The 19,408-nt window shown below is 46.5% G+C and overlaps 1 protein-coding gene across 4 annotated transcripts in view; it reads left to right on the forward strand.

The window, feature by feature from the left end:
- Positions 1-13,999, forward strand: part of UIMC1 (ubiquitin interaction motif containing 1) — a 310,878-nt gene extending 296,879 nt beyond the window's left edge. For all 4 annotated transcript variants that reach the window (XM_078652794.1, XM_078652796.1, XM_078652795.1 and 1 more), the window contains one exon: positions 12,371-13,999. In XM_078652794.1, the coding sequence (XP_078508920.1) occupies positions 12,371-12,620 (250 nt within the window). In that variant the 3' untranslated portion in view covers positions 12,621-13,999. The remainder of the gene's footprint in view (positions 1-12,370) is intronic.
- Positions 14,000-19,408: the final 5,409 nt, after the last annotated feature.

A 19,408-nucleotide genomic window follows, 5' to 3' on the forward strand; every position in this document is an offset into this window, starting at 1 on the left:
GCATCCTTCTTATTTGAAGTCAAAAGATATGCAAGTACAAGCCAAGGAAATGTTACTCAACGTCTAAGCATGATCACGATTAGAAATTGACTTTGGAGAAACAAATACTGGGAAGACCCCAACAGGCTCTGTTTAAGAGGCAAAGGAGCACGTCACTGTCGCTTAAAGCACGTCCAAGGAGTCCGCGGTGCGGACGTTGAAATTGTTTGTGTGCATTGACAGAGTTGGAGGCGACTACAGTCCCTAGCAGGCTCTGTGGATGGGGCAGTAGAGCACGTGGCTGGTGCTTTAAAGCACGTGCAAGGAGCCCATGGCATGGGACACGCTTGCCCAATAACACCACAGAGAAGAAAGGGTCAGAGGGATATTTAGAGACCTGCCATGGTTCACATCCCCCAAAGTCAAGCAGAACAACAGACAAGGAACCAGGGGTCTGACAGAGAAGAGCTAGGTGCAACAGATCCTGCTCTCAAAAACAGTCACTGTTAGTGTGGAAATAAATACCAAGTCACTATACAGTCTGTGAGTACCGAGGGTACATACTTGTGCAGCTATATCAGGACCACAGGTGAATGTAGGTGAGACTCAAAGAAAACAAGATCGTGGATGCCCATCAAACAATCTTGCGATGATCTATATTCTCATCTGGTCATCCAAAGCTACTGGGGTAGTCTGTCCCTCGATCATTGGGACCATATCCACACCCAATAGTTGAAAAAGTCTCAGTGAGTCAAGCCCACAGACACAGTAATGACCAAGAGATAGACGCCAAACATATGGGAATGTGTGCAGTGCAAACTAAATAATAATAAGTGGTGAGATAAAATAGAGTGGTGAAAAGGTAATCAGTATATTTTATTCAAGTCGTTATTCCACCCTCTAATTAAAAACAAGAACAGTGCAAACAACAGGGCAGGCTTAACAAATATCGACTGCCACCAAAAAGGCCAACATGTTTCAGCCACCAGGACAAGAAGTTCCACAGGCTTTCTTCAGGGCCTCTGTTCTCAAAAGTTTTGCTACTGCTAAAAAATGTGAATAAACAAATGTGAATCAAAAAAGGATATAGTTGGACATATTAGTCCATAGACAGCTTGCTCCGTGTCAACAACTGGAGTGGTCTCACATCTATAGGAAGAAGAACAAACACACAGGTCTCAAAACTGGATGCACTATATGTCAAACCCTCCATTTTACACTGATAAAGATAGATTAGTTCATCACTCACCCAGAAGAACCGGGGAATGTACCTAACCTCCACCGGACCCTGCTCTGGAAGGCGGAGGCCCCGCTCTATAAGAGAAAAGTGTGAGGTGTATTGAGTAAAAATACTATGCTCCTAGAGCAATTCATGTTAATGCTCAATCTACACCCAGTATTTACACTTCTCTCGTGAATGTACGTTCGTTGACATCTCAACACCCGCTCTTCAACCAACCCACACGAGTCAGTACATGTGTGCAAGAAGAATTACTGTGCCTAAGAACTCATTGCACAGATGGCCTATATTCTACAATAACGGCCTCATAATGAAAATCGTAGTACTTTTGTAGGGAGCTAGACAGGCTCTGTTGTCTACATCTCAAACAATTGCATCAATATGTGTTGGTTAGAAAGATGAGTAACTCGCAATTCAACTGTTCGCCTCAAATCTGCAAAGAAACGGGCTGACCTCCACATCGAGAAACCCTTTAGCCCGGAAATCCCCACCAGAAACCGCTCTTGCAGCTTGCTCTGTTCTTGATTACTTGGGGTTGTCGGGCAGCAACTAACAACGAGCACCTTCAATGTATTAAAATATTTACAGGATCATAGTAGTTCGTAGAGGTAAAGCTCATAGCCACTCTATCCCTCTTACACTAACCTGTCTGTCGTTGCCTCGTAGTAGGCGCTGAGTCGGGGAGAAGGCGATCGCCTATAGGCATGAACAGGATATAAATGCAATCCTGATGGTGGGCGGACTGACGTAACCCGGAAGTGGTCTTAGCACCAGCCCATTTTCCAATCTCTTGGACCTACCCGTTGCCGGTTCAAAATCTCAACAATCCGTGTGAAAGAGAGAATCAAATTGGAATCGCGGTGGGGGCAGATAAAAATTCGCGATAGCAGGAACTACAAAATGACGTCATAAAATGACGGAATGTAGTCCGAAACCAACCATAGTTTACGCACGGTTTCAGATGCATTAACTACTCTTTATATACCTGTAGATTAGAACGCATCAATAGTATATTCAAAAATTAGATGTCAGTCAAGTTCGTGACCAGATCTAAACAAAGGCGTAGAGAGCCATGCATAGCGTCATAGAGTAAATCGCAAAACTCACGATAGGGAGAAGAACTACAAAATGACATCATGGCATGACGAAATGTAGTCCGAGAACAACTTACGCCAGGTATACTAATCATGATTCAAATACCCGTGGATTCAAACGCCTCAACAGTGTATTCAAAAGTTGCTAAATGATCCAAAAATTCATGAGACGGACTTTGCGCGTTGTCATACCAACGTACTTCTTTGCGCATGGTCAGCTCAAGAGATAGATTACGTGTGAGCTGTTGCAATTTGTGAAAAGTCGCTGCTCCCAGGGGCGACCAGTACCAATGTCAATTTCAGTGGTGTTTTTTGTCTGTGGGCATATAGAGCAGCATCCACATGGGTGGTGTCCTGTAACTGCTGGTAAGTCCCAAAGAGTACCTACGGGGCGTTTAGAAGACTCCTTAGGACGTGTATGGACTAACATATCCCGTAGGTTGCTCGATCACGCTTGGGCAAAGCTCGGGCCATGGGTGGGCCATCCACACCCAAAGGTGGTTGGGCTGGGTCACGGGAAACATAGTTTACAACGCACGCGTTACAACGCGTGTCATTACAACGAATGTTTTACAATGTGAAATCCATCACAACGCTTGTCATTACATCGCATAATCCATTGCACAGCATTCCACAAAGTAGCGCCCCGGCGCAGTTAGAATAGTAATTGCGTTGTAATGGATTATGCGTTGTAATGGATTTTGTGATGTACAAAATTTGTTGTAATGACACGTTGTAACGCATGCGTTGTAAAGTGTCATATTCCTGGGTCCCCACTCTTGGCTACGTATTCGAAGGGCATTTGAAGGTACTCTGTTTATTAATCCTTTTTCTATTATGGTGAAAAGAAAAACCACTGGGGTTGTCCCCCTTACCCGCTTGTGCAGTGAAAAGTACTTCTATAGACTAAATGTTAGAAAGGGCAGGGTGGGTAATTGCCTTAACAGAAAGAAGATTATCTATGAGCTCGGGTTCAGTTTCCACCCCCACTAATAGTGACATTTCCTCGGTCTCCGCTATAGTCTCAACTTCAGGTCCCGCTCTTACAACAGCTGATGCACCAACGCTGCTATTGAAGGGTACCATTTATAGTCCCCATCCTTTGACTATCAAAAGAGCAGAATGAGAGTCCTGAGCAGTGTGAACTGAAGAACCTATCCCCACTCCGACCCAGACCTCTCTGCAAATTCTATTGTAACTCTGAAAGAACATCCTTCAACATCTATTTCATCACCAACCAGCTTCGAGCGCCTCTTGGACTACGGCTGTATTAAATTCAAAGTGTTGCTGCAAACAGAACTTTCTCGCATGGAGTCCCTATGGATCTCATTAAATGTAACATCGATTTGTGGGGCCCCTTGCTTTCGGGCACATTTAAAACTCTTTGTGTAATAACATCCTGTGTTCCTGGGATTCTTCAATTATAGTGCCCATATTGGAAAAAAAAAGGCTGTATGTCCAACAAATGCTATCGGCCCATACCTTTAATCAATATTTCAGTCACAGTTTTGGGCAGGGTAGTATTCTCACACCTAAGATTATGGGAGAACAACACAAAATGTTTGAGTTCCTGTCAATATGTGCTCCGCCCAGGATTGGGGATGTTGGAACAGTGCCTGAACCTGCCTTTGGTCATTCACAAGAACACCGCCGCCAGGCGCTGTCCATTGTACCTGGCCTTTATGGATCTCTCAGCAGCTTTCAATTGCGGTAATCGAACAACGCTTTGGTTGCTTGATTTGAGTGTAGGTGAAGCGCTGAGGAATATCCTTTATTGTTTGCATAACAATCTAGCTGCCAGAGTTCGCGTTGGTCCATCAGAAGATCTGTCAGAGCCCTTCGCATTAGCTAGAGGGTAGCGCCAAGGATGTATTCTTGCCACATTGGTTTTTAATATTTATGAATTCCTCCTTGGTGAATACCACAAGTGACATCCTGAAGATAGGGAGTTCTCAAATTCCAGCGTTACTTTAAGCAGATGACGCGGTTCTCATAGCACGGACACTGAGGACCCTTCGCAGACTCCTGGACTCCTTTGCGACTTCATGAGTAAATCGGACTAAGCCACGGACTTTGGAAAGTCCCACATAAAAGCATGTGGGCCAGGACAGAGGAATGTCCTTAAATTATTTATTGGCAATCATTCTGAATTGTGTTACTAGTTTCGCTTAACTGGTAGTTACCTTCAACTCCTCGGGTTCCTGGCAGGCACAGATTAAGTCATCTTGTCTGAAGCTACTTAAATCGGTAGGGGCAAAGTTTAATCTCCCACAGTCTGCAGGAAGGTTGACCCCCCCCCTTGTTGGCCATCTATACATCTCAGTGTGTCTCAGCAGCTCGGTACAGAGCAGGGGTATATGGGGATATTCCAAAGTCCTTCCTCTGTGGGCAGAAACAAATCGTACCTGTAGACAGCTCTTTTGTCTTCCCCCAACCATCTCCCACTATGTTATCCATTCAGGGTTACATTTACAGTATATCTAAAAGCAAGTGAAGCTTACCTCTTTATTGTTGTGGGTAATGGGTTGGAGTAATAAGGAGGCAAGTTTGAATAGGGACATATCCAGGACTGTCTTACTCTCGAGAAGGTATTAAATATTCCCTGGCGAGGCTATTCCACAGCCTCTGAATTATTCACCACTTTCCTTCTGGCTCTCGCAGCCCACTCTCACTTTATCTCTCCTTCTCTCACTGCCCCCTTTCTGTCACTTCTTCACTCAGCCTTAGAATTATTCCATCGTTTTCTCTTTTACCCTGTCTCCCTCTCACATTTTCTTTCTCTCATTTCCTCTCCTCTCTCCCTCTCTCTCTTTCTCGCCTATCTCTCTCTCTTTCTTTCTCATGTTCTCCATCCCATTCTCCCAAGCTTTCTCTCTGCCCCAGTCTCTCCAGCTTTCTCTCTCGCTCTCTTCTCTCCCACTCTCTCAGGGGCACCACCACATCACTTAGGGGCACCACCACATCACTTAGGGGCACCACCACATCACTCAGGGACACCACCACATCACTCAGGGGCACCACCACATCACTCGGGGACACCACCACATCACTCGGGGGCACCACCACATCACTCGGGGGCACCACCACATCACTCGGGGCACCACTACATCACTCGGGGGCACCACCACATCACTCGGGGGCACCACTACATATCTCGGGGACATCACCTCATCACTCGGGGACACCACCACATCACTCAGGGACACCACCACCTCACTCAGGGACACCACCACGTCACTCAGGGACACCACCACGTCACTCAGGGACACCACCACGTCACTCAGGGACACCACCACGTCACTCAGGGACACCACCACGTCACTCAGGGACACCACCACGTCACTCAGGGACACCACCACATCACTCAGGGGAACCACCATATCACTCAGGGGCACCACCACATCACTCAGGAGCACCACCACATCACTCAGGGACACCACCACATCACTCAGGGACACCACCACATCACTCAGGGACACCCCCACATCACTCAGGAACACCCCCACATCACTCGGGGGTACGACCACCTCACTCAGGGACACCACCACATCACTCCGGGACACCACCACATCACTCGGGAACACCACCACATCACTCGGGGACACCACCACATCACTCGGGGACACCACCACATCACTCGGGGACACCACCACATCACTCGAGGACACCACCACATCACTCGGGGACACCACCACATCACTCGGGGACACCACCACATCACTCAGCCCAACCACATCATCACTCAGCACCACAACAGCAGCACTCAGTACCACAACAGCACTGTCCTTGCTTGCTACCAACAAGCATTGCCATAGCCAATAGGACTCGCATTAGAAAAGTGTAAGCTATTGGCTTTGTGAATAACAATGCTATTAATTTATATATTTTCAAAGCCAACACATATTAAAAAAAAAAAATTCATTTACAATACCAATAGCTCACACTTTCCTAATGCGAGACCTATTGCATTGAAAATGCTTGTTTAGAATTCAGTCAGACCCAGAAACTACATACAAATCTGTCAAAAACTCCATAAGGGGTTATACCCCGTTATCTGAACTAGGGGACTCTGGGTGTTATTTAACCCTAGATCTGACACAGAGGTTAAGGTCAACCCCGTTTCGTTTTTGAGCAGGTATGGTGTGGTATCTTTTGTGTTTTGGGAAAGTGTAAAGTTCCTTTGGCCGCACTAGAATGGCTTGTCCATGTGATGGGCATTTCGGCCAATCTTTGTTGCACTTGAAGTTTTTTTGCAGTTATTTTCGATCGTTTTTTACCTTGTTTTTTTAAACCTATTTCAAGCTATTCATATTTCAAATGTGTAGGGACGTGTTATGTTTCCTGCAATTGTTGAGCAGTGCTTATGGCTGCTTTAGAGTGTGTTCATTTTTTAAAGTGGCAGTCGGGTTGTGTAAATCAATGGATATCTGTCCTCTCCATCTCACAGAGATTTTATTGTATGAAATGTATTTCTCTTTTAGCCTTGTACGGAATTTTTGGTTTCCCAGTGTAGATATTGCAGTGAGGTACCTGTAACTCTTAGGATACCCTAGGTTTTTAACTTCTAGACTCATAGTGGATCCTTGGAAGTTTTAGATTTCTGTTAATGATGTGCAGAATACGTTTTATAGGGCTAGATTTGTTACAATAGTGTCCAAATGTTATCACACACGTCATGACCAGTCAATAGTTTATGTGCTGCTATAGAACACAGCTTTTTTAAGCTGTTCTATTGTATCTGATGTACTGTTTGTTCTTTTATGATTCTATTTAAAATCGAATACACTATCAAGGTGGTGAAAAAGGCATGTTTATTCTGGTCAAAACAAACACGAGAAGGAACCCACCCCATTTTTAGGTTTTGCCTCGCCAAAAAGATGCGCTCTGCGCATCTTTTTCGCGCAGGCGAAAACCTGATGAGAATTGTAGTGTGCTTTGGGTCGGCCCTCCTCATTCATTGGCTGGCTCCGTAAATGGAGCCTTGCCATTGGACGAGGGGCCTGTCCGTCAATGCCGGACCAGACACGGGGGCGTTCCCGACATTCTTTGGCTTTTGCCGACGTCACGCGACGCCGGGAACGCCCCCGAGTCTGTTCCGGCATTGCCGGCACCTCCCTTGCTCCCCCTCCCGCTTGTTTCCTGGTGCCCGCCTTCGTGCTCCGGCCGGCCGTCGTCAGCTCTCTCCTCCCCCTTTCCCGCCCCCTCCCGCTTCTCTCTGATGCCCGCCTTCCGGTGAGACACTGTGATGAATGCCACTGAAAGCCCTGGATGGACTGGGCTGGGTCCGGGTCAGTCTGCTCGGTAGTGGGCTGACTAAAGCGTGAACGCTTGAAAACAGCTTGAAACATTGAAAGAACATATTTGAACCAGCCTTTGACAATAAATTATGACGTAATGCAGCTAACACAAATGTAACGTGTGAAACTGCAGACTGTTATGTTCAGCCAGAGTGGAGCTTCAGAGTGGAGCTTCAGAGTGCAGAGTGGAGCTTCAGAGTGGAGCTTCAGAGTGGAGCTTCAGAGTGGAGCTTCAGAGTGGAGCTTCAGAGTGGAGCTTCAGAGTGCAGAGTGGAGCTTCAGAGTGGAGCTTCAGAGTGCAGAGTGGAGCTTCAGAGTGGAGCTTCAGAGTGCAGAGTGGAGCTTCAGAGTGGAGCTTCAGAGTGCAGAGTGGAGCTTCAGAGTGCAGAGTGGAGCTTCAGAGTGGAGCTTCAGAGTGCAGAGTGGAGCTTCAGAGTGCAGAGTGGAGCTTCAGAGTGCAGAGTGGAGCTTCAGAGTGCAGAGTGGAGCTTCAGAGTGGAGCTTCAGAGTGCAGAGTGGAGCTTCAGAGTGCAGAGTGGAGCTTCAGAGTGCAGAGTGGAGCTTCAGAGTGCAGCTTCAGAGTGCAGAGTGGAGCTTCAGAGTGGAGCTTCAGAGTGCAGAGTGGAGCTTCAGAGTGGAGCTTCAGAGTGCAGAGTGGAGCTTCAGAGTGGAGCTTCAGAGTGCAGAGTGGAGCTTCAGAGTGGAGCTTCAGAGTGCAGAGTGGAGCTTCAGAGTGGAGCTTCAGAGTGCAGAGTGGAGCTTCAGAGTGCAGAGTGGAGCTTCAGAGTGGAGCTTCAGAGTGCAGAGTGGAGCTTCAGAGTGCAGAGTGGAGCTTCAGAGTGCAGAGTGGAGCTTCAGAGTGGAGCTTCAGAGTGGAGCTTCAGAGTGGAGCTTCAGAGTGGAGCTTCAGAGTGCAGAGTGGAGCTGCAGATTCAGAGTGGAGCTGCAGATTCAGAGTGGAGCTGCAGATTCAGAGTGGAGCTGCAGATTCAGAGTGGAGCTGCAGAGTGGCGCTTCAGAGTGGCGCTTCAGAGTGGAGCTTCAGAGTGGAGCTTCAGAGTGGAGCTTCAGAGTGCAGAGTGGAGCTTCAGAGTGGAGCTTCAGAGTGCAGAGTGGAGCTTCAGAGTGGAGCTTCAGAGTGCAGAGTGGAGCTTCAGAGTGGAGCTTCAGAGTGCAGAGTGGAGCTTCAGAGTGGAGCTTCAGAGTGCAGAGTGGAGCTTCAGAGTGGAGCTTCAGAGTGCAGAGTGGAGCTTCAGAGTGCAGAGTGGAGCTTCAGAGTGCAGAGTGGAGCTTCAGAGTGCAGAGTGGAGCTTCAGAGTGCAGCTTCAGAGTGCAGAGTGGAGCTTCAGAGTGCAGCTTCAGAGTGCAGAGTGGAGCTTCAGAGTGGAGCTTCAGAGTGCAGAGTGGAGCTTCAGAGTGGAGCTTCAGAGTGCAGAGTGCAGAGTGGAGCTTCAGAGTGGAGCTTCAGAGTGCAGAGTGGAGCTTCAGAGTGGAGCTTCAGAGTGCAGAGTGGAGCTTCAGAGTGGAGCTTCAGAGTGCAGAGTGGAGCTTCAGAGTGCAGAGTGGAGCTTCAGAGTGCAGAGTGGAGCTTCAGAGTGGAGCTTCAGAGTGGAGCTTCAGAGTGGAGCTTCAGAGTGGAGCTTCAGAGTGGAGCTTCAGAGTGGAGCTTCAGAGTGCAGAGTGGAGCTTCAGAGTGGAGCTTCAGAGTGGAGCTTCAGAGTGCAGAGTGGAGCTTCAGAGTGGAGCTTCAGAGTGCAGAGTGGAGCTTCAGAGTGGAGCTTCAGAGTGCAGAGTGGAGCTTCAGAGTGCAGAGTGGAGCTTCAGAGTGGAGCTTCAGAGTGGAGCTTCAGAGTGGAGCTTCAGAGTGGAGCTTCAGAGTGGAGCTTCAGAGTGGAGCTTCAGAGTGGAGCTTCAGAGTGGAGCTTCAGAGTGGAGCTTCAGAGTGGAGCTTCAGAGTGCAGAGTGGAGCTGCAGATTCAGAGTGGAGCTGCAGATTCAGAGTGGAGCTTCAGAGTGGAGCTTCAGAGTGGAGCTTCAGAGTGGAGCTTCAGAGTGGAGCTTCAGAGTGGAGCTTCAGAGTGGAGCTTCAGAGTGCAGAGTGGAGCTTCAGAGTGGAGCTTCAGAGTGCAGAGTGGAGCTTCAGAGTGGAGCTTCAGAGTGCAGAGTGGAGCTTCAGAGTGGAGCTTCAGAGTGCAGAGTGGAGCTTCAGAGTGGAGCTTCAGAGTGCAGAGTGGAGCTTCAGAGTGCAGAGTGGAGCTTCAGAGTGCAGCTTCAGAGTGCAGAGTGGAGCTTCAGAGTGGAGCTTCAGAGTGCAGAGTGGAGCTTCAGAGTGGAGCTTCAGAGTGCAGAGTGGAGTTTCAGAGTGGAGCTTCAGAGTGCAGAGTGGAGCTTCAGAGTGGAGCTTCAGAGTGCAGAGTGGAGCTTCAGAGTGGAGCTTCAGAGTGCAGAGTGGAGCTTCAGAGTGCAGAGTGGAGCTTCAGAGTGGAGCTTCAGAGTGCAGAGTGGAGCTTCAGAGTGGAGCTTCAGAGTGGAGCTTCAGAGTGGAGCTTCAGAGTGGAGCTTCAGAGTGTCAAGAGCAATGCCAATAGCTCTAACTTTAACAAAGGCAAAACCATTGCATTGTAAATGCTTGTTAAAAGAAGTGCTCAAATTACTCCTATAAGGAGAAAGTAGTTAAGTTGTATTTAAGGAGACGAATATATGTGTATACTCTATTTGCTTTCTTGTACTAAATCAAGGCTTAACTTTGCCAACAATCTTGGACTTGTGTTTCCTCAACAGATTCCTAAAAATGCAAACCTTTCCAGTGCTCCAGGATGGCATTCCATTGTTGGAAGAGAGTAACTTCTTAGGGGAAACATCCTTTAGGACGGAATCACACTGTGCCTTCACAGCGGCGGCAATAGAACGTACGCGTCTTCAGCACGCGTTCGTTCAGCATGCACGTAGTTACAACAACTTGATTTAGGGAGGCACATTGGTGGAATGGTGTTGGATTTAAAGTCGAACACCTTTCCTACTGTTGCGCGGACTGGAGTTGCAATACTAAATTAAACTATTTCAAAATCCAGTGCCCCCTGAGACAAGTCGTTATAATGACTTGCGTGCTGAGCGAATGCGTTCTAAAGATGTGTTTGTTCTAATGTAGGCGTTCAGAAGGCATTTGTGCTAAACACATGTGCAATACCGTCATACATTGACTTCCTAGCAGTGATCGATTTCAAAGGTGCCTGCATAATACCCCAGTGCATTTGCATGCAGAAAGCACCTCAGGTCTATCAGCTCCAAGAGCGTTCTAGCAGCAGTGACTGTACACTTAAGACCCACACCTACAAAGGGAAATTCTTTCCAGCAATATCAAACATGCATAAAACAGGTGGTAGATTTCCTGTATCAGTTTGATTTACAGTCATCACGTAAAATTAGTCACCAACCCTATCCCAAAAAAAAAGGGTCTCCTGGGAGGAGAGCTCAGCACAGAATAGTAGTGACATTTCCTAAATTTAAGAGTGAAGGCATAAGAAGGCAATATTTACCTTTTATAGATGTCCCTGACACCCATAGTATTTGCATCTATTGACATTGTCAGAACACAGAATGATCAAGCGCCCAGTGTCGTCAGACATATCCCAAGGCAACGGCGGAAAGTATCGCTGGGATCCAGAGAGTTTACTTATGGCAGCTTGATGTCGGAGGGCTTAGAGTTCCAACATCTGCACCTACCACAGAGATGTATAGATGTTATAAAGAAAGCCAGAAGGCCTTCATCTAGGAAGTATTATTCAGTATATGATGTGTTTACTAGAATATAAGCCAAGTTATGCATCACTCAGAGTGTACCTAAAAGAAGTCGCTGCATACATTAATGGTGTATTTTATAGACTGTTTTTTTTAATACACATCTTAAAAAGGTACTTTGAGGCAACACTTCTCAGTGTTATTGTGGAATTGAACTACTTTCTTGTAAGCCTCCTGAAGAAGCTGTTCTTTGAACCAATATATAAATGAGTTCTAAAACACAAAACTTTAAAGACAGTCTTTTTAGTTTTCTTAACATCGTTATGCAGACTTAGTGTTCTCCATTCTTTAAATGTACAAAAGGCATGTCTCAAAAATAGGTAGCTCAAGGTAGTTATCAGAAAAAAAACACATTTGTGTCAAACATGGTATCAAATTTCCATACGAGTCAGCACACACACCATCCTTTTTGCAGCATCCAAGTACACCAACTGAAAATGGATACAGTACTACAGAAGAACCGTCATGTACTACCCCAGGTTTTGGTAGCACAGTAACAGAACACTATAGGAAAATCAATCCAGTTATGTTACCAGTGCAGGGATGATTCCATTAATGACCTTTCGACAGTTGCAACATGGTATTATATACACACCTTCACAGGGCATACGAGGTACTGCAAAAGCAGCTAGCCTTCCTTAATATTTCTTTCTCTGTGTTGTGCAGTTAAAGTTTGCTCCTTTATATGGAAGGTACTTTGACCCTGGAACCAAGGGCAGTAGGACCAACATGAAATGGAGATTGCCATCATTGATTAATATAGCTAGAGAGAGACATCCTGTAAGTCTGGAAGAAGGGGCAATAGGGCCAGAATGAAATGGAGAGTGCTATCATCAGTTAACCGAAAGGCTTACGTTGGTGAAGTTAGGAATGGCATTGAGAAAGGAGCATAGTGGGAAACGCATCTTAGTTTGTAGTAGTGACATGGAAGGCCATATCATTTTCTTGTCTTCTTCCTTTAGGTCACATGAAGCAAAAGAAGACGATGAGATAAAGGGGTACAGCTTAAATGAGCCAAGCTCTCCCGATGATTTCACCACGCCCTTGCGATTCAGCAACTCTCCAATCAAGTCCTTCGTGAGCATTTCGGAGGCCACGGACTGCCTGGTGGACTTTAAAAAGCAGTTCACCAAAGCACCTGGCACAGGACGTGGGCGAGGACAGAGCCGTGGCTCAGGCAAGATCTCACGCTGGCGAGGAAAGAAACGATAAACCCAGTATATTGGCGACTCTAGGAATTGTGGAGATTGAGGAGGGTAATGCTAAGAAGCCAGGACTAGGAATTCAGTAATAAGAAGAGAAATGCTCAAACCAAGGCAGCAGGACACTGAGAACCCAGGCAAAGGTTGTTGAGTGCTCCAACTTAAATATAGAGTCTAGAATCATTGCAGAGAGGCCTTTAGAACCTGTAAGATAAATGCTGAAACCAAAACAGGGGGCACTAAACACCTAAAGGGCTTGGGGGAAGGATGGCATCGGATAGGGGACTAAGAAGACAGGGATCTTAAGAGTAATTTTGTGGGTGAAGAGCACAGGGTATTATGGCAACCTAAAGAGGAGCCACCATATTATGGCAAAGGGGTTATAAGTACCTAGGAGTTAAGGGAGGTGCGATCATCAAGCCGTGTTAAGCAATTCGGAAGTGCATCTGGGAACGATGGGTTGCTGGCACCAGTGGCAGAACTATAGAACAAGTATAGAGCAACCTTAGGAGCTATGGGTTATCAGATGCATTCCTATTCTAGGGAAGAAACATTAAGCCAGGGCAGAATGTAGGACAAAAGCCTGGGGAGTGAGTGAGGGTGACGAGAGCAAAGGGACCGTTAAACAAGGTAAGACAGGGCGATAGGAACCTTAAGGTGGCATTTGTGCTTTAAGCGATCTACGATCGGGGTGGATTGGGGAAGAAATGGACCATGATCAGATAGATGCTAGGAATCAAAGTAGGAGCGTGATAACCATGAGAGAGCCTGAGCAGGGATGTAAAGAATCCGGGAGCTCAGAAGATATGATGCGGTTGGAACACTAAAGCCTCATTGTAAGAATAAAGAGATCTTGGTACTTGAGCATGCAGAGGACCAAAGGGGTCTTGAGTACAGGAATGAGGCGGGAGAGCAGTGCTCAGAGTCTGTGTAATGAAGGATATTTTGAACTGCAAGCGAATATTAGATCCTGCGAAGGAGATGATGTTGCAGGAACCGATGAGCATAAGGAACTGAAATCCTATAAATAAAATGAGAAACAGCCCATGGGGAATGCGAGGACTGAAGATGATCCTAGAGCTTGACAATACAACAGTGCCACTGATGGTGTTACTGGAGAACACTTAGAATGTGTACATGTAAAGTGGTGAACCCTCTGGAATCAGAGTAGACCACTTGGGATGAGAAGACTTCTTGTGAGATTCAGGGAAAGGAAGAAAGGAAGTTTTCATACTCCAGATCTTATATATTTAACTTTTGATTTATCGTATCAGCTGACCGTCCCTTTGTTTTGGTATGTTTTTTACGATTTAGAAAAAACAACTAAATGAATTGAAGAGTTTACTGTGCTTTTTTTACATGGTCCAATTAAAAAATCTGTTTCTACTAGTCTATTATTTCTCAGACTCCGGGATTTCTTGATTGCAGAACATTCCATTAGCTCTTGCGGTTGCAAGTGCAGACTGAATTTCCACAGGTGATCTCAAACAGTGCTGTACTGCTTTATAGTTACGTGGTTGCTGCACTTCATACCCTAGAACCTCAGCTATTCGTTGTTGCTGCAACTAACTCCAGGGAAGTCGACTCATGTCAAGATTGCCATAGACGACACCCCTCATCCATGGAGATTACCTGGACCTTATAACATGCCTTTTGTTATCTCAGTAGCATTTTAGGTGTCGCCTGACCCAGCGCTTGCGCTGGTTGGCGAGACCCTTAAGGGCTTCAAAAAATGCTACCGCCGGCCTACAGCTTCTGTGCATGTGCGCGTGCTTATGAGCAGAGGCGCCATATGGCATTCCAGATGATCATTGAGCGCATCGCTTGCCACATGCTTGATCGCGATCACTTTCGCGGCCGCGCGCGCACCACTACCTTTATACTCTCTCTTGTTATTATATTTCAATTACTTTTATCCCACCCATTTAACCAATTAATTTAATATCTTCTCCCTTATAACTGTCACTTCCGCATCTTACCTCATTCCCAGTACATCAAGGATACAATAAACTAAGCCCTCAAAAGATGCTGCTACACAAATTCAAAGACAGGATTTGTGACCACATCTTTAACATCCGCCTCTGCCTTAAATTCATTTTTATTAAATTAGGCGACTAAGAACAGTTTGCCAGCGCCCCAACGAGTCCATGGAGAATGTCAAAAAGTCAGTCTAGTTTTCAGCTGTATATTCAACATAACCTTTTGCCAGGGAAATATATGGGACAATCGGAATGATTGTGTTCCCTTCGGCGAGAGGTGGCAGATTGTCTTGAAGTGGCCACAAATTAGCAATTCACAACAAACTGCAAAAACTCTTCAAAGGTCGCAAAGTGGGCAACAATTTGTGATAATTGATCGCTGTAACAGAATCCTGCAAGCAAACCTGGTGCACGTTGATAATGTAGTGAACATTAGCCCAGGGCCCACTTTAGTGTACTAACTGGAAGATTCACTAACGTAATACATGACATTTAGAGGTCAGCATCTCTAGTGATAAATATTGGTGTTGTCTATGCTTGTATGTGTGCCCGATTGCTACAAGTGTCATCTCTTAAGCCTATCCAGGTTCTTAGTGTCATATTAAAGCAGTTGCTTCTATAGCCTTTATGCTGTCTCAAAAGGCAGTTGAGTACTGTAGGACCAAAGTTTGCATTCTCACTGCCCATATTGACCAGCACCTTGAAGCCTATATACCTAGCTATCCCCGCACAAATAAATGACAGCATCAGCAAAGCCTTCTAACAGCCAGTAACTCCACTGCCAATGCGCAAGTGCTCAACCGTGTGAGGATCCGCCATGTGCACACAGGTGGCAGAGTCCAGAATACCCATAGGTTTCAGCATTCTTATTGCTTACAAGAGCTACAGTGTCCTCAATTGTAGGTACCCATAAAGCCAATAAGTGCCAATATCCATGGTGCCAACAATTCCCAGCGTCACCAGTGGCCATTAGTGTCAACATCCCTTTCAGCGGGGAAGTATGTTTAGTTCGAATGCGAGCAGTGACATTGCTAAACAAGCATTGCCATAGTCAATAGGTCTTGCCTTTGGGACCTTATAAGTGTTTAGCCTTGCAAACACTTGTTTTAATTGATGTAACTGAAACTTTATTGCTATCTTCCTCATGTAGAGCGCTCTGATACCTCCAGGTCTAGCCAGCGCTATATAAAACTCAATAAACAAAATTAATAAATAAACATCATTCTTTTACCAAGTTCAAAAGAAATGTCAGTATACATTGAAACGCACATCAGGTTTCTCTGCCTTTTGAACTCAAAAATCTCTACTTGCGCTGCATTTTCTCAGTGAGAGAAAGAAGTAACTGTTGTAACAGGCTCAATGCCAGTGCTGTCTTCTCTGGTCAGGGCCCTAAACGTCATGATATTCTATTAAAATGTTGCCTTTTTCAGAGTATGTTTGCCTGCACAGCGAAGTTTGGGAAGATTTCAATTTTGAATAAGTTAGTTTTTAGTCCAAGGGGCTCCCTTCTTTACTCGGTTATTAACTCTTTCAGCCTCCTTCATTATTAGGAGCGCTGAAAGAGTTAATGCCTTCAGTGTTCATGAACAACTGTCCGGCAAGCAGAGCGCCCTGCCCGGGGTCTCTTTATGGAATCCAATTAATAGGAAGCATCAGCACTGCCCTCATTCTGCACCTTGTACTGTTCGTCCCTCGTGGGCAGCATAAGAGACTCCCACTGAAACACATCAATGTGCACTTATCTAATGCTGGCCTTCCTCCCAGGTGAGTTCATGCACCTAATGCACCTAATGCCATCATTTTATAAGGTTGTATTGAGTTATTGACCTCACCGTTTGTGAGTTGTGGTTTGGTGAAATAATAGCATGGCTAACTCGGCCGTTCATTCTGCCATTCAGTTGGATGACACTAACCACCATTTTATTATAGTGCTTTGAGAAATGGAATATTGACATAATGCTACGAAAGCTTAGATTATTACTAAGTCTGTGCTTTCAATTATTTTTCTTAAGGACAGACTATCAGTCATGAAGAACGGAATTACCGTTATAATTTTGCTGTATCCGATCACGAGTGAGGTGGTGTCACATCTAGTTTTCCCCGGTGTGGGAATACCAGAACTGATTTTACCAGGTGGCAATTCCGTCCGGTAACACCAAAGGAGGCTTTAGCTGCAACAGCAGCCAAAGTTCATCCCCTGTCTTTGCTTTCTTGCAGGGTAGCATTTTTTAACCCCTCCAGGAGTATCTGCCTCTTCCCTCCCTTACTCTATATTCCCCTCTTGCTCTCACTTCACCCTCACCTCCAGCAGAATCTGTCACACACATTCACCACCTTCTCAGAACAGCTGGTTAAAGTGTGCGTCAAACCCAAGGGAATCAGGAATTCCATGTGGTTTTATGCCTAGTCCACAGTTATTCCCCAGCCTGTGATTTAACTCATACCGGCACAGTGTCACTGCATGTGAGCACACACAGTGGCACTGCATGTTAGCACACATTTCACATGCAGTGTTGGCACTCCACCAGTACCAGCCAACTTATAATCAGGCCCTTGGAAACATCTATTTTTGTTTTTAATCCTTTCTTCTCACATATGCCATTTCCCAGAAAATATTTCAGCCGAACACTTCATATGTATATGCCATATTAATTTAAAGAGTGCAGCACTACCACTTCAGAATGATTCAGCACCCCGCTCAGCGTCACTCAGCGCCGCCCCAGCATCACTCAGCCCCACCTAACCCAGCACAGCACCACCTCAGCACGGCACCATGCCAGCATCCGCGCAATACCATCTCCTCATCAGTGCACCACCACCAGTGTAGCACAAACTCCGCATCAGTGCAGCACCACCTCAACATCACACAGCACCATCTCAGCATCAGCACAAACTCTGCATCAGTGCACCACCACCAGCGCAAGCCTACCTCAGCACCAGCGCAGCCCCCACCTCAGCAGCAACTCAGCACCACTTCAGCATCACAGCTGCCCCATCTCAGCATCAGCACAGCATCACCTCAGCACACAACCAACTCCGCATCCCTCAGCACCACCAGAGCTCTAGCTAAGCAATGCCTGAGCACCAGCTCAGCACCACCACCTCAGAATGACTGCATCAACAGAGCATCACTCATTGCCACCACAGCGTCACTCAGCAACACCTTCGCACCAATGCAGCACGGCTTCAGCATTAGAGCAGCACCATCTCAGTATTAGCAAAGCTCCTCATCATTGCACCACCACCAATACAGCACCAACTTGGCATCAGCACAGCCCCACCTCAGCAGCATGTCAGCACCAATAGAGCACCACTTCAGCATCTGCGCAGCATCACCTCATCACAGCACCAACTCAGCATCACTCGGCACCATCTGAGAAGTAGCTCAACACCACCTGAGCATTCTGGTTTCTCCGTTGACGACCTTGTCGACGGGAGCGCCGTCGACGACGACCTTCAAATCGCCGGTGGCAAGATCGATGACGATGATCTCAATCAAGAGGTTTCCGCCGTCTACGGGCTCATCGACTGACAAGAAAAACACGGAATTCACCTCATGGACAAAAAACTCACTGCTTCCTCCCTCAAATCTGCTGGATATGGAGGAATCGGAAGATAAAGGTTTTTATGGAGTGGCCTATAGCCCCTCACAACTTCAGATTAAAAGCCAGGATACAGACGAAGACGAATGCCAGGAAGTGCAGGAGGAATTTTCTTTTAAAGGCCGTCCAGTGTCCGGCTCCAAAAGATATGAGTCTTTCCAACAGTCGAATGAGTATAAGGAGGAAGAAGAGGCACATCCTAGAGTGAGGGAACAGTCAATGTCTATGCCTATTTCTCTAGTGTCTTATTTGCGACACATGATCAATGACTACGGCCGCCGTTTTCTGGATGCTAACGCCCCGGCTAGGGATACCTCAGGCGGATCACAACCTGGAGCCCAAACTTCGATGGTTCAGCCTTCGCCTGTGGTGCAGAAAGTTCACACCCCTCCAATAATTACAATTAGAGATGGTTTCACAGAGAGTGATGGAGAAGAACAGCCAGAAGAAGGGGAACTTCTTCAGGAAGATCCAGTGGGCGACGAATGGATCAATATATCTTACCTCCTACGCCTTCTCCATCGCCAACCCCCGGCAATCTCTCCGCCGGAGGACATTGGAGGATTTCACGACACCTGGCAAGGGCTTCCAAGAGATTCGATCTTCCTCTGCCGTGCAGGAAACCGATTGTTTCCTCTTTGACTTAAAGGAATCATACAGGAAGTCTATTAGGACAATTCCAATCAGTCATATCTGGGACCAGGTATTAAAGATCATGAAAAATCCAGCATCGGTTGCAGCCTCGATGCCCAGAATAGAGTAGAAATATCGATCTCCCGAGTCTGCTCAAGCATGCCTAATTAGGCATCCACGCCCGGAATCAGTAGTAATGTAGGCGGCGCAGAGACAGTCCAAAAACCCGGTCTCTGCTACTTCAGCTCGTCCCGACAAGGAAGGAAGAAGGATGGATGGCGCAGAGAAGCATTTTGCAGTGATGGTAGCGGCTTCGATTAGAGCCTCAAATGCTCTGGCTCTTATCAGCCGATACAATAGGCAGATGTGGTCGGACATTGCACCATTATTGTCTCATCTGCCAGATGACAAAAAGGAAGAAGCGACCACTATTTTGCAGGACGGAGCTAGGGAAACCTCTGAATCCATTGATATAGCCATGGGCATATCGTCGGTGGCGTTTGACAGATGGCTGGAGCAGTGGCGCTCCAAAGACAAGGCTGGTTAAAGGCAACAGCTTTCAGACCGGAAGTCCAGGAAAAAAT

The sequence above is a fragment of the Lissotriton helveticus genome, chromosome 7 (genome assembly GCF_964261635.1).
Source record: "Lissotriton helveticus chromosome 7, aLisHel1.1, whole genome shotgun sequence".
Lineage (NCBI taxonomy): Eukaryota > Metazoa > Chordata > Amphibia > Caudata > Salamandridae > Lissotriton > Lissotriton helveticus.